This window comes from Microcaecilia unicolor, chromosome 3 (assembly GCF_901765095.1).
Source record: "Microcaecilia unicolor chromosome 3, aMicUni1.1, whole genome shotgun sequence".
NCBI lineage: Eukaryota > Metazoa > Chordata > Amphibia > Gymnophiona > Siphonopidae > Microcaecilia > Microcaecilia unicolor.
In genome coordinates this window covers 344,149,422-344,161,833 of record NC_044033.1, presented here as the reverse complement: position 1 = coordinate 344,161,833, position 12,412 = coordinate 344,149,422, and the positions used below count along the sequence as shown (strand labels likewise).

Below are 12,412 nucleotides of genomic sequence, written 5' to 3'. Positions count from 1 at the left end.
ACGTTTTATAAAATACTAACATGCTTTTAAATGCACAGACCTAAATATTCATTTAGAGGTCCTTTCACTAAGGTGTGCTAACGATTAGTGTGCACTAAATATGGCACCCATAGGAATATAATGGGCATCATCATTTAGTACATGCTAATAGTGCACTCTAAGATGGTCTTTTACGAAGGTGCACTAGTGTTTTTAGCGCATGCTAACAATTAGCGTGCACTAACCATAGACGCCCATAAAATTCCTGTGAGCATCTACTTGGTTAGTGCACACTGGGGTCCTTTTACTAAGCCATGCTAAAAAGTGGCCTCCGGTAGTGTAGGCGCATGTATTGGGTGTGTGCCAGGCCAGTTTTTACCAAACCTGCAAGAAAGGGCTTTTTTTAATGGGACGGGTAAAGGGCCTGCGTTAAAACTGAAACCAATGCATTCCCAAAACACCATCCATTGTTCTAGCAGTAGGGGCTCAAGTGCGGTGACCGGTCGGTGTGCGCCAAGTACTGATTACTTGTTCCGCCATAGGAGGAAATAAATAAATCATCTATGGGCAGACACCAAATCTGAAATTACCACCAGGTAGTGTGCTGGCCTGACGGTAGTCTCATTTGTGCACGCTCTACATGCATGTAGAGCCTACCGCGGCTTAGTAAAAGGGCTCCACTATTTTTTAGCCCGCACCTTTGTATAAGGAGCCCTAAATCTGTTAGCACGCCTTAGTGAAACGATCCCTTAGTAACTTAGAATCCCTATACAAAATTAGCCTCCATGTCAATGGTATTGCAGAAATGTTCTTTTTGTCCATCAGTTCTCATGAGGCCTTGTAGCTAGCTGTAATGAAATGGATAACCGATTCTGATTAAGGTTGGTTCAAAAGCCTGAGGAAAAGGTGCTTATTCATTCTCCCTGTGATACGTAGAACCTCAGAGCCATGCTTTTCGACATTATTTTACACAAGATGTTGTGTGAATCAAGCCCTGTGTTTTGATCTTTTACGCTAATTTGGCAAGGAATGTTAATAATCACAACACATCTTCCAAACACATGAAGACGACTTAGTTTCCATATTTTTTTTTAACAAATTGGAAAGTGAAGACCAACATCTGGCAATTACGGTTAAAGTCCATTAGGAAAACAGTAGTATAAGGAATAAGTAAGGCAGCAAGGAGAAGGGAGCACTGTACTGCCTGCTCACATTTACCAAAATGATAAAATGTTTGGTTTCAACAAGACATCATGTCTTCAATTCCTTGCCTTCAAGGAGTTGTACAAAAAAATGTCAATAAGCTCTGAATATGAGAACTGTGCATTCTGTTTTACTGTTGATAAGTACAGCATTTTCATCAATTTAAAAAGCACAGCATTAACCTGGGTGTTCCCAGCCAGAGAAAATATCATACAAGACAAGTGCTAGGTTATCAAAATGTCTTAAATGCTACATATATGTAAACTTTTATTTTATTAAATCTTTTCGTATTCAAAAAAGTAAAGTATCAAGCTTTATACGTCTTTGTTTCCTAAAATACATATCATTACACAGCAGTATCACAACTGGAAAACCAGTGTTTAATAAATCAATTACAATATATGACATCTGAATTGTACATAAAGAGTCTTTGTTCTTATAATAAGTAAAAATGATATCAGCGCTTTAAAGGTTGTTGTTCAGACATGGATCCCTTTAAATGGTTTGTGCTTTTCCGACAAAATTCTGTAACAATAGCTGCCACAGTTTTGGCAGTGGACAACCCGAGGAATCCCCAGTTCAATATATTTTTGCCTGTTTTCAATAAACAAAGATAAATAGCTCTTTTATTTCTGTACAGATATATTGGCTTCATAAACAGTGTATCTGTTGCAGTATTGCATACACACAATGCTGCTCTCACCCTTTCATAACAGAAATTTTCTTTCTGCTATTTTATGCAAAAAATAAAAACAAAATACTACAAACCAAAACTGCGGTTTGTTTCAATCATTTCAGTGTAAGAATATTGCACACAAAAAAGTTTGTTCTTTAAATGCAGATAGACTTTATGTTATTGGATATTATATTGCAACAACCAAGTGGAATTTGTATCAGTCTTGTCTTGCACATGCATTCCGAGGAAATAGACTGTTCGTACTTCATATAACTATGAATATATAATCAGTTTCTTGCTTGCAGTTAAGCAACAGCAAAGAAATATATTTTGGCAATATCATGATCTTTCTTTATATCAGAGCCTGAAAGAACTTGGATAATAATGTCAATAAAGACAATATATATTATTTCTCTCTTTCACAGTAGCCTGAGTAGTGCTATACTGAAGTTCTCCAGGAACTCAGTTTCAGGTGTTAACTACTTTGTTTTTCCACAAAGAAAATCCTAAAGATGTAGCTAAGTTTCAGAAGTTGAGCCCACAGTGCTCTCAACCAGAGCTTTGTAAATAGTAGAGTTCAAAAATCTTGGAAAAGAATCTCTGTGCATGAGGGTATATATCTGAAGCTGGGCGTCTTCATACATATGAGGGCTGGGGTCCAACAAATTCCTGTTGATCACTTCTCGCACTCGAGAATCTAGACTGACCTGAAGACAATATGGAAGATGTTAGACGTCACATTAAGGAAGGTACTGTGAACAAGTCTGGGGTACTGAATTATTCTGTTCCTTCTATCCTAATTCATGTAATTGTAAAACAACTGGTCTGGCTTTAGCCTTATCAGTACATTGTAAGCCACTTTGAGTCTGCATACCTGTGGAAAAAAGTGGGATATAAATGTATAAATAAATAAAAATAAATAAATAAATTTTACACACATACCTAGGAGAATGGTTTTCTATAACAGTAAATATGAAAGTTTTATTTTCCTGTTTGCAAATTCTGTGCATGTCCTTTTAGCAGTATGCTTTAAGGTAAAAACTGCTCTACAAGCACCTACATCTCGCTAATTTAAAATGAGTAAATCATGTCACTCAGGGGCCCTTTTACTATAGGGCATTAACCCCCAGATTCTATGTAGGTTACCCAAAGCTGAGAACTGAAGCACATGTAAACTAGTCACTTGGGAGCTAACATCTAATTAGTGATGCAAATTGAAGTTCATCGGGACTAATTTGGTTTTATGTGCACATTTGCCAATGCACTATTCTATAATGCTGCATGCCGAAAGTGTTTCGTGAACAACCCAAATGGGGCATGGTCATGGGAGGGGCAAAGGCAGGTCAGGGGTATTTCAGATATTTAGGTGCAGTGTTATGGAATACTGTGGCTACATGCTCAACTTGTGCACCAGGATTTACTCCCGGTATCAGCTGGCTTAAAAGCTGGGTGTGGGAATCCACTTTGTTACTCTATAAGGGGTGCTCAGCCTAGAGTGCCCTTTATTGAATAGCGCTTGGCATAGATTTTTTCCCCAACGCCTAAATTTAAGCAACATTTACTGAATCTGGCCCTACGCCCTTAGCATTTGGGTAACTTGCGGAAACAAGATACTGTGCAACCGCATTAAGGGGTTTTGTGGTAGTTTGCCTGTTTCCATGCATTAAACTGCACATTACTGTATTTTTCAATTTTTTTGCCTTTAGGGGCATGGCATGGGTAGTGAGTGGGCATGGAAGGGTTAGCCACCCAGCCAGCGCATTACACTTACCATGTGCTAACTAGCCAATACAAATTTAACCTGGGATTTCTTAAGTGCCTCCTACATAGGCCTACAATAAAAATAGTGGGAACACCTCTAAAAGATGCCACAATAAGGGGTCCTTTTACTAAAGGACTAGAGCACGCAACAGGCTCATGCCCCAATCCAGAACTACCTCAGGAGCCCTGCAGTACTTTCCACCCCCAGCGTGTGCCATTTCCAGCGCTACAAGATATTTTCAATGTCGTAGTGCCAGTGCTTACCCGGCAGTAATCGAGCAGCTCCACACTGGGTTAGTGCGGGAGCACTTACTGCCACCTCAATGGGTGGCGGTAAGTACTCCCCACCAAAACGGCCACGTGGCAAGTGGTTTACTTACCGCACAGCCATTTCTTGACTTCAGAAAAGAATAGCCTTTTACCCGCTGCGGTAAAAGAGGGCCTCGGCACACATCAAACATACATGCTGATGCTAGAACAGGCCCCCTTTTACCGCAGTTTAGTAAAGGACCCTTAACATTTGAAGCTACCATACGGTACAGTTCCGCATTAAGTTGCAGCAACTGCAAATTTGAGTACATTTTAGTAAAAAAGGGCCCCTCAGTTTCTGTGCTGCCTAGAAGGATTATTTTCTTAGGAGCCTAGTTACTAAGCTGCATTAGCTATTTAATGTGGGAATTGCCAAATGGAAGCAGTGTAGGCCCATTCTAAGAGTTACCACAGCACCTAACAGTTAACGAGTGGTAAATCTCACATTAAACATGTAATGCACAAAGAGACATAGAATAGAAAAAGAACTCATTAGCAAACATTACGGTCCTTTTACTAAAGAGGAGCTCTATATATGGCACTGAATATTAGATGCCACTTCTGCACCAAAGGTTTGGTGTGGAAAAGCATTCTAATAGATGAAAGGTGCTAAAACAAGGCAGACATGGCCGATCTGTGCAAAAATACATGCAACTATTTATAGAATAGCACCTAAGTGTTTCCTCACGGATCTGCAAGGGGGTGTGGCCATGATAGGGGCATAGGTGGGTCAGGACGTTCCCTTAAAATGGGTGCAGTGATATAAAATAGTGTGGATCTGCACCCAACTTGCACACTAGGATTTACAATTGGTGTAACTCGTCGCATCCAAAGTTGGACCTGGATCCCAGTGCTATGCACTATTTTATCAAGAGCGTTGATCCTAGAATGTACGTTATAAAATACTATTCACTGCTGATTTTTTTTTTAACGACAAATTTTGAGTTCCATTTACTGAGTTCAGCCCTATGTGGTGTTAGCACAGAAAAATAGGTTACCGCAAAAGGTGTTAAAATATGTTAATAATTTTTTTTAAATACCTTTATAGAGGATGTGTCATGGGCAGAGAGTGGGCATTCCTGTGCTATCCAGCTAGTGTGTTCTGGTGAGCATGCACTAACTGGAGAATGCAGACAATGTGGGAGATCTTACCCCCGGATTCTCTAAAGTTGGGCACTCAAATTTCCAACTAGTTTGCCAATTTTGTTGTGCAAGTTATAAAATAGTGCTAGTTGCCACTGTTCCCTCTAAGCTGAGTGTGAGTCCTCTACCTACAGTCCTGCCAAAGGGAGGTGCTGTTTCACTATCACATTTTCAATAGTGAGGGACAGGCAAGTTCTGTAGGACTCCAGGAAACCTGCTTGTCCCTAGTGAGTGAAAACACAATAGTGAATCACCACCCCCTACTGACACCAATGCAGTTGGAGGACTTACACTCAGCTTAGAGAAAACAGTGCTAGTTGCACTCCTAACAATTGTCAAATTAGCCGTCAATTGGCTTTAAGTACCAATAGCCCTTAAGTGGCATTAATTGGTGATAATTAGCACTAATTTGTAGTTACATATGGAACTGCACTTAGGTGCTATTCTATAAACTTACCACAGATTCTATATAGAGCGCCTAGATTTACACAGGCGTATTTTATAACTACGCGTGTAGATCAATTCTTTTAACAAACTGTTAAGTGTTAACAGCTCTTAAGCAATAATGATCACTAATTAGCAAAAATTAGAATTTACGCATGTACATTGCTAAGCGTATTCTGTAATGTACTGCGCATAAATTCTAATACACACAGGCAAACAGGGGCATTTCAAAATCTACGTGCGTTGTTATAAAATATGGGCTAGTACACGTAAATCTTTTCACTGGTGTAAATGGACACACATAGATTCAGTCACATAAACTACGCCTAAGCGTACTCTAAATACTGCACGTAGGTTTACGTGTGGTATTTATAACATACGAGTAGCCATACTGGGTCAGACCAATGGTCCATCTAACCCAGTAACCTGTTTTTCAAACAGTGGCCAAGCCAGGTCACAAGTACCTGGCAGAAACCCAAACCGTGACAACACTCCATTCTACAAATCCCAGGGCAAGCAGTTGCTTCCCATGTCTGTCTCAATAGCAGACTATGAACTTTTAAAAAAATCTTTTTAAAACCCAGATATGCTACCCGCTTTTACTACATCCTCCAATTATTCATTGAGTGAAAAAATATTTCCTCCTATTTGTTTTAAAAGTATTTCCATGTAACTTTGAGTGTCCCCTAGTTTTGTACTTTTGGAATGAGTAAAAAAATTGATTTACTTCTACTTGTTCTACACCACTCAGGATTTTGTAAACCTCAATTATTTCTCCCCTCATTCAAGCTGAAGAACCCTAACCTCTTTAGCCTTTCCTCATACAAGAGGAGTTCCATCTCCTTTATCATTTTGGTCACTCTTCTTTGAATCTTTTCTAATTCCGCTATATCTTTTTTGAGATACAGCGACCAGAACTGAACACAATACTCAAGGTGCAGACACGCATTAATTTTAGGCACCCGGAGGGAGTGGAAAGCATGAAAAAAGATCTGCGAAAGCTAGAAGAATGGTCAAACGTTTGGCAATTAAAGTTCAATGCGAAGAAATGCAAAGTGATGCACTTAGGGAGCAGAAATCCACGGGAGATGTATGTGTTAGGCGGTGAGAGTCTGATAAGTACGGACGGGGAGAGGGATCTTAGGGTGATAGTATCTGAGGACCTGAAGGCGACGAAACAGCGTGACAAGGCGGTGGCCGTAGCTAGAAGGTTGCTAGGCTGTATAGAGAGAGGTGTGACCAGCAGAAGAAAAGAGGTTTTAATACCCCTGTATAAGACGTTGGTGAGGCCCCACCTGGAGTATTGTGTTCAATTTTGGAGGCTATATCTTGCGAAGGATGTTAAAAAAATGGAAGCAGTGCAAAGAAAAGCTACGAGAATGTTATGGGATTTGCGTTGCAAGACGTATGAGGAGAGACTTGTTGACCTGAACATGTATACCCTGGAGGAAAGGAGAAACAGGGGTGATATGATACAGACGTTCAAATATTTGAAAGGTATTAACCCGCAAACGAACCTTTTCCGGAGATGGGAAGGAGGTAGAACTAGAGGACATGAAATGAGATTGAAGGGGGGCAGACTCAAGAAAAATGTCAGGAAGTATTTTTTCACGGAGAGAGTGGTGGATGCTTGGAATGCCCTCCCGCAGGAGGTGGTGGAGAGGAAAACAGTAACGGAATTCAAACATGCATGGGATAAACAAAGGAATCCTGCTTTGAAGGAAGGAATCCCCAGAAGCTTAGCTGGTGGTGGGAGGCAGGGCTGGTGGTTGGGAGGTGGGATAGTGCTGGGCAGACTTATACGGTCTGTGCCAGAGCCGGTGGTGGGAGGCAGGGCAAACTTATACGGTCTGTGCCAGAGCTGGTGGTGGGAGGCAGGGCGGGTGGTTAGGGGGCGGGGATAGTGCTGGGCAGACTTATACGGTCTGTGCCCTGAAAAAGACAGGTACAAATCAAGGTAAGGTATACACAAAAAGTGGCACATGTGAGTTTATCTTGTTGGGCAGACTGGATGGACCGTGCAGGTCTTTTTCTGCCGTCATCTACTATGTTACTATGTTCTACTACTATATATAGAATTGGGCCCTTAGTGCCTACATCATCATCAACATTCCTTTCAAAAAAAGACTTAGCTGAAATAGCTGCCAACATCAGCATTGGGTTACAAACTGTACGTGCCTGGGTGAATTCCTTTAAATTGAAGCTCAACACAGAGAAAACTCATTGTCTTCTACTCGCATCACCTTACAACAAGTACAATCCTACCACCTTAACTGCACCTGGGCTTGACCTGCCAATCTCTACGTCTCTGAAAATTCTAGGAGTAATACTTGACAGAAATCTAACTCTAGTTGATCACACTAATGCAGCCGTGAAAAAAAGCATTCTTCTCTCTTTGGAAACTGAAGCGTATAAAACCTTTCTTCCCTAGAGAAGTGTTTTGCAATTTAGTGCGGTCTCTTGTTTTGAGTCATCTTGATTACTGCAATGCATGGGTGCATGGAACTGCTTCTTAAAAAATTACAGACTGCCCAAAATACCGCTGCAAGATTGATCTACGGTAAATCGAAGTTCGTCAGCTCCAGGCCACTGCGAGAAAAACTGCACTGGCTACCTGTCAAGGAACATATAACATTCAAAATTTGTGCCCTGGTGCACAAAATCCTTCACCGCGAAGCTCCAGCTTATATGGATAATCTTATCTTGCCACCAAGGAACTTGAGCAAATCTTCCCGATCCTACAGGGCCGTACCAACAAGGTAAGCGGGGTAAGCATGGCAGGGGGGCGCCGCCCTCTGGGGGGCACCGCCGCACCATGCTCACCTCGCTCGCCCTCCCGCTCCCATTGTTCAACTGCCCGCCCTCTTCTCCCCCCCAACATCCCTTTTTTTTTCTTTTTAAATTTACCTCCGTGGCGGTCCAGCAGCGCAGCGTCAGTGAAGGAGGCGGCGCTCCCGACGTCTCTAGCCTTCCCTTCGCTATGTTCCGCCTTCTTCTGATGTCATTTCCTTGACGTCAGAAGAAGGCGGAACACAGCGAAGGGAAGGCTAGAGACGTCGGGAGCGCCGCCTCCTTCATGACGCTGCGCTGCTGGACCGCCACGGAGGTAAATTTAAAAAGAAAAAAAAAGAAAAGGGATGTTTGGGGAGAGAAGAGGGCAGGCCAGGCCAACTGGGACATGGGAGCGGGAGGGCAGGGGAGAGACAAGCATGGATGCGAAGGGGGAGGGGAGAAGAGGGCGGGCCAGGCTAACTGGGACATGGGAGCGGGAGGACAGGGGAGAGAGGAGCAAGGATGCGAGGGGGGGGGACATGGAAGGGAGAGAGGGGAATTGCTGGATAGGGATTAATGGAGGGTGACAGAGGAGCATGGATGGGAGGGGCAGGGCTCAGGGAGAGAGGGGAATTGCTGGATAGGGAATTAGGGATGAATGGAGGGGACAGAGGAGCATGGATGGGAGTGCAGGGCTCAGGGAGAGAGGGGAATTGCTGGATAGGGATTAATGGAGGGGGACAGAGGAGCATGGATGGGAGGGCAGGGCTCAGGGAGAGAGGAGAAATTGCTGGACATAGAGGGGAGGGAAGAGAGATGAAGGAGATGAAATGAGGGAAAAGGAAGAGAAGAGAAAAACTGCACATGGATGAAAAAAATAGGCAGAAGCTGAGGACCAGAAATGAAGAAGAAAGGAGGAAAGGAAAGAAATAAATGGAAAGGAAGCCCTGGAAACGGAGTTAAGAGGACAGATAGCAGCAGAATCAGATACTGGGCCAGCATGATCAGAAAAAGTCACCAGACAACAAAGGTAGAAAAAAATCATTTTATTTTCATTTTAGTGTTTGGAATATGTCCACTTTGAGAATTTACATCTGCTATCTTATTTTGCAATGTATAGCAATTTGTTTCTAAGACTATTGCTGACAATTCCTGTCAGTGTGGCAAGTAGTGAGCAATAATTTTCATGGGGGGGGAGGGGCGTCACTGCCGCCGCCAACTGATAGTCTGCAGGGGGGCGCCAGAGACCCTAGGCATGGCCCTGCGATCCTATTTACGTCTCCACTACCCCTCGTGCAATGGCCTCAAGTATAAAACCAGCCACGCATCTACCTTTCCCTACATCAGTGACAGGCTTTCAGAATCTCCCTGAAGACCGCTTTATTCAGGACAGCTTACCCTGCAGCTCAGCACTGCCTTAATGTTTTCTGACCCATTATGTTGTGCGACCATTCCTTACCTCCTCTCTTACTTCTCTCCCTCTGTCTCTCCCCACCAACTACCTCGCCCTTACTGTGTCTGTCTATTACTAGATTGAAGTGTCCTTTTATACTGCTGTTAGCCTTTTTTGAACTAATGTAAGCCACATTGAGCCTGCCCATGGGCGGGAAAGTGTGGGATATAAATGCCTAAATAAATAACTACAAAGGGGGCATGCTCATGGGCAGGTCAGGGGCACGTTTTGAAGGTGCACGTGAGAGTTACAGAATACCATCACTTACGTGCACAACTGCCCAACTTTAGGCGCCAGTATTTACACCAGCCTTTGACATGATATGAGTGCTCATGCTTAAAGTTAGGCGCACACATGCCAACTCATACTTTAATGTATAATGATAATTTCACATGCAATTGCCATTACAGAATTGGTGCTTAGGGCTTGATATATATATATATATATATATATATATATACATACATACTAGTAAAAAAGGCCCGTTTCTGTTAGAAATGAAACGGGCGCTAGCAAGGTTTTCCTTGGAGTGTATGTTTCAGAAAGAGCATGTGTGAGAGATGGAGCGTGTGTGTCAGAGAGAGAGTGTGTGTGAGAGAGAGACAGAGTGTATGTGTTTGTGCGAGAGAGAGAGTGTGTGAGAGAGTGTTTGTGTTTCTGTGTGACACTCTGCGAGAGAGAGGGACAAAGACAGTGAGTGTGTGAGTGAGAGAGTATGTGGCAGACAGAGAATGAGTGACTGCGTGTGTGGTGTGAGGAACCCCCTCCCTCTCCCCTGCCCCCTTGCAGCCAGGCATGTGCAGCGACCCTCCTCTCCCCGTGTTCCCCCTGCAGCCACCCATGTCCAGCATCCCCCTGCAGCCACCCATGCCCATCAACCCTCCTCTCCCCCTGCTGCGTCCTTCCTGTCTCCCCTGCTCCCCCTGCAGCCACCCATGTGGTCTCAGGCCCCCCCCTCAGCATCCCTCCTGTCCCCCTGCAGCTACCCAAGTCCAGCGACCCTCCTCTCCTGTGCAGCCACCCATGTCTGAGGACACTCCTCTCCTTTTTCCCTGTTCCTCCCCTGTGGCCAGCCATGCCCATCAACCCACCTGTCCCCCCTGATGACCACCAACCCTTCTGTCCCCCTGCCCGCCCTGCAGTGTCCGTCCTGTATCCCCTGTCCCCCTTGCAGGCACCCATGTGGTGTGTGGAGCCCCATCCCTATCTCCCTGTTCCCTGCCCCCCTGCAGCCACCCATGTGCAGCGACCCTCCCCTCCCCTCCCCCTGCTTCCTTCCAGCCACCCATGTCCAGCGAGCCCCCCCCTTCCCCCCCCAACCGGTGCAGCACCCAAAGAAAGCCCCTTGTCCCCCCCTTCGCGCATCATCCAACCCCCCCACTGTGGCACATCACCAAGCCCCTCATCAACCCCCTCGCCACCCGCAACCGCTAATACAAACTCTGTCCGGCGGCTGCTGCTACTGCTATTCAGCAGCAGCAGCCCGTACATAAAGAAAACAAAAAAACAACCTCCTAAAATGCACCTCCGTGGAGAACCATCTCACATTGGCTGACGTCTCTGCAGCCGCTCCTCCTCTCCCCTCTGACGTCTCGGCGTTTCTCCGAGGTCTTCCGGCAGGGGCACTGACGTTGAAGGGAGAGGAGGAGCGGCTGCAGAGACGTCAGCCAATGTGAGATGGTTCTCCACGGAGGTGCGTTTTAGGAGGTTGTTTTTTTGTTTTCTTTATGTACGGGCTGCTGAATAGAAGCAGCAGCAGCCGCCGGACAGAGTTTGTATTAGCGGTCGTGGGTGGCGAGGCAGTCGATGTGGGGGGAGGGGCTTGGTGAAGCGGCAGGGGAGGGGTTGGGTGATGCGGCGCGGAGGGAAGGGGGTAGGGGCTTTCTGATGCCCCGTTGCACGGGTTGTTGTGGCGATGCGGCGGGGGGGCACTTAGAGGTGCACCGTCGAGGCTGTTTGTGTGTGTGTGCGTTTGTGTGTGTGCGTTTGCGTGCGTTTATGTGTTTGCGTGTGTTTGTTTATGTGTTTGTTTGTGTGTGTGTTTGTTTATGTGTTTGTTTGTGTGTGTGTGTGTTTGTTTATGTGTGTGTTTGTGTGTGTTTGCTTATGTGTGTGTGTGTTTGTGTGGTGTTTGTCTGTGTGTATGTGGGGGGGGGGGGGGTTGCGGGTGGCTTTTGTGGTCGTGTGGTTGGGGAGTTTGCCAGCAGTCTGTAGCGATTCCTAGGCAGGGGGAGGAGTACGGAAACACTCCCCCTGCCTGGGTCGTTGTTTGTTGGAGGGGGTTGCCAGTTGGTAGGGGTGCCTTTATGGATCCCTTTACTCTCTGTGTTCCGCCCTCGAGGGCGGGGCAGAGAGACATACTAGGAGGCATATTTTCAAAGCACTTTGGGAGGCTAAGTTCCATAGGTTTCTATGGAACTTTGGGAGGCTAAGTGCTTTGAAAATGAGCTTGATGGTGAGTTGGATGGCTTCACCACCATGAACTTACGAACTGTTTAGGGATTTTGCAGATGGCTTCAGCAGGTTGTCTTCAGAATGTTGAGGTAGCGTTTTATGTACAGATGGGGCGTGGCTGAGGGCGGGTCTATGAGTGAGGGTGACTGGTCCTAGCCTATGAAGACTACAGGATTTTTGTGCTTCTCTGCCTTGGAGTGAGCTTCAGAACGTTCAAG

At 45.1% G+C, this 12,412-nt stretch overlaps 1 protein-coding gene across 1 annotated transcript in view; it reads right to left on the bottom strand.

Annotated features, from left to right (window-relative positions):
* Positions 1 to 2,376: 2,376 nt before the first annotated feature.
* RGS17 (regulator of G protein signaling 17) overlaps positions 2,377 to 12,412 on the bottom strand; it is a 153,811-nt gene continuing 143,775 nt past the window's right edge. Inside the window, exon 5 of the mRNA XM_030195505.1 lies at positions 2,377 to 2,565. Within this exon, the coding sequence (XP_030051365.1) occupies positions 2,377 to 2,565 (189 nt within the window). The remainder of the gene's footprint in view (positions 2,566 to 12,412) is intronic.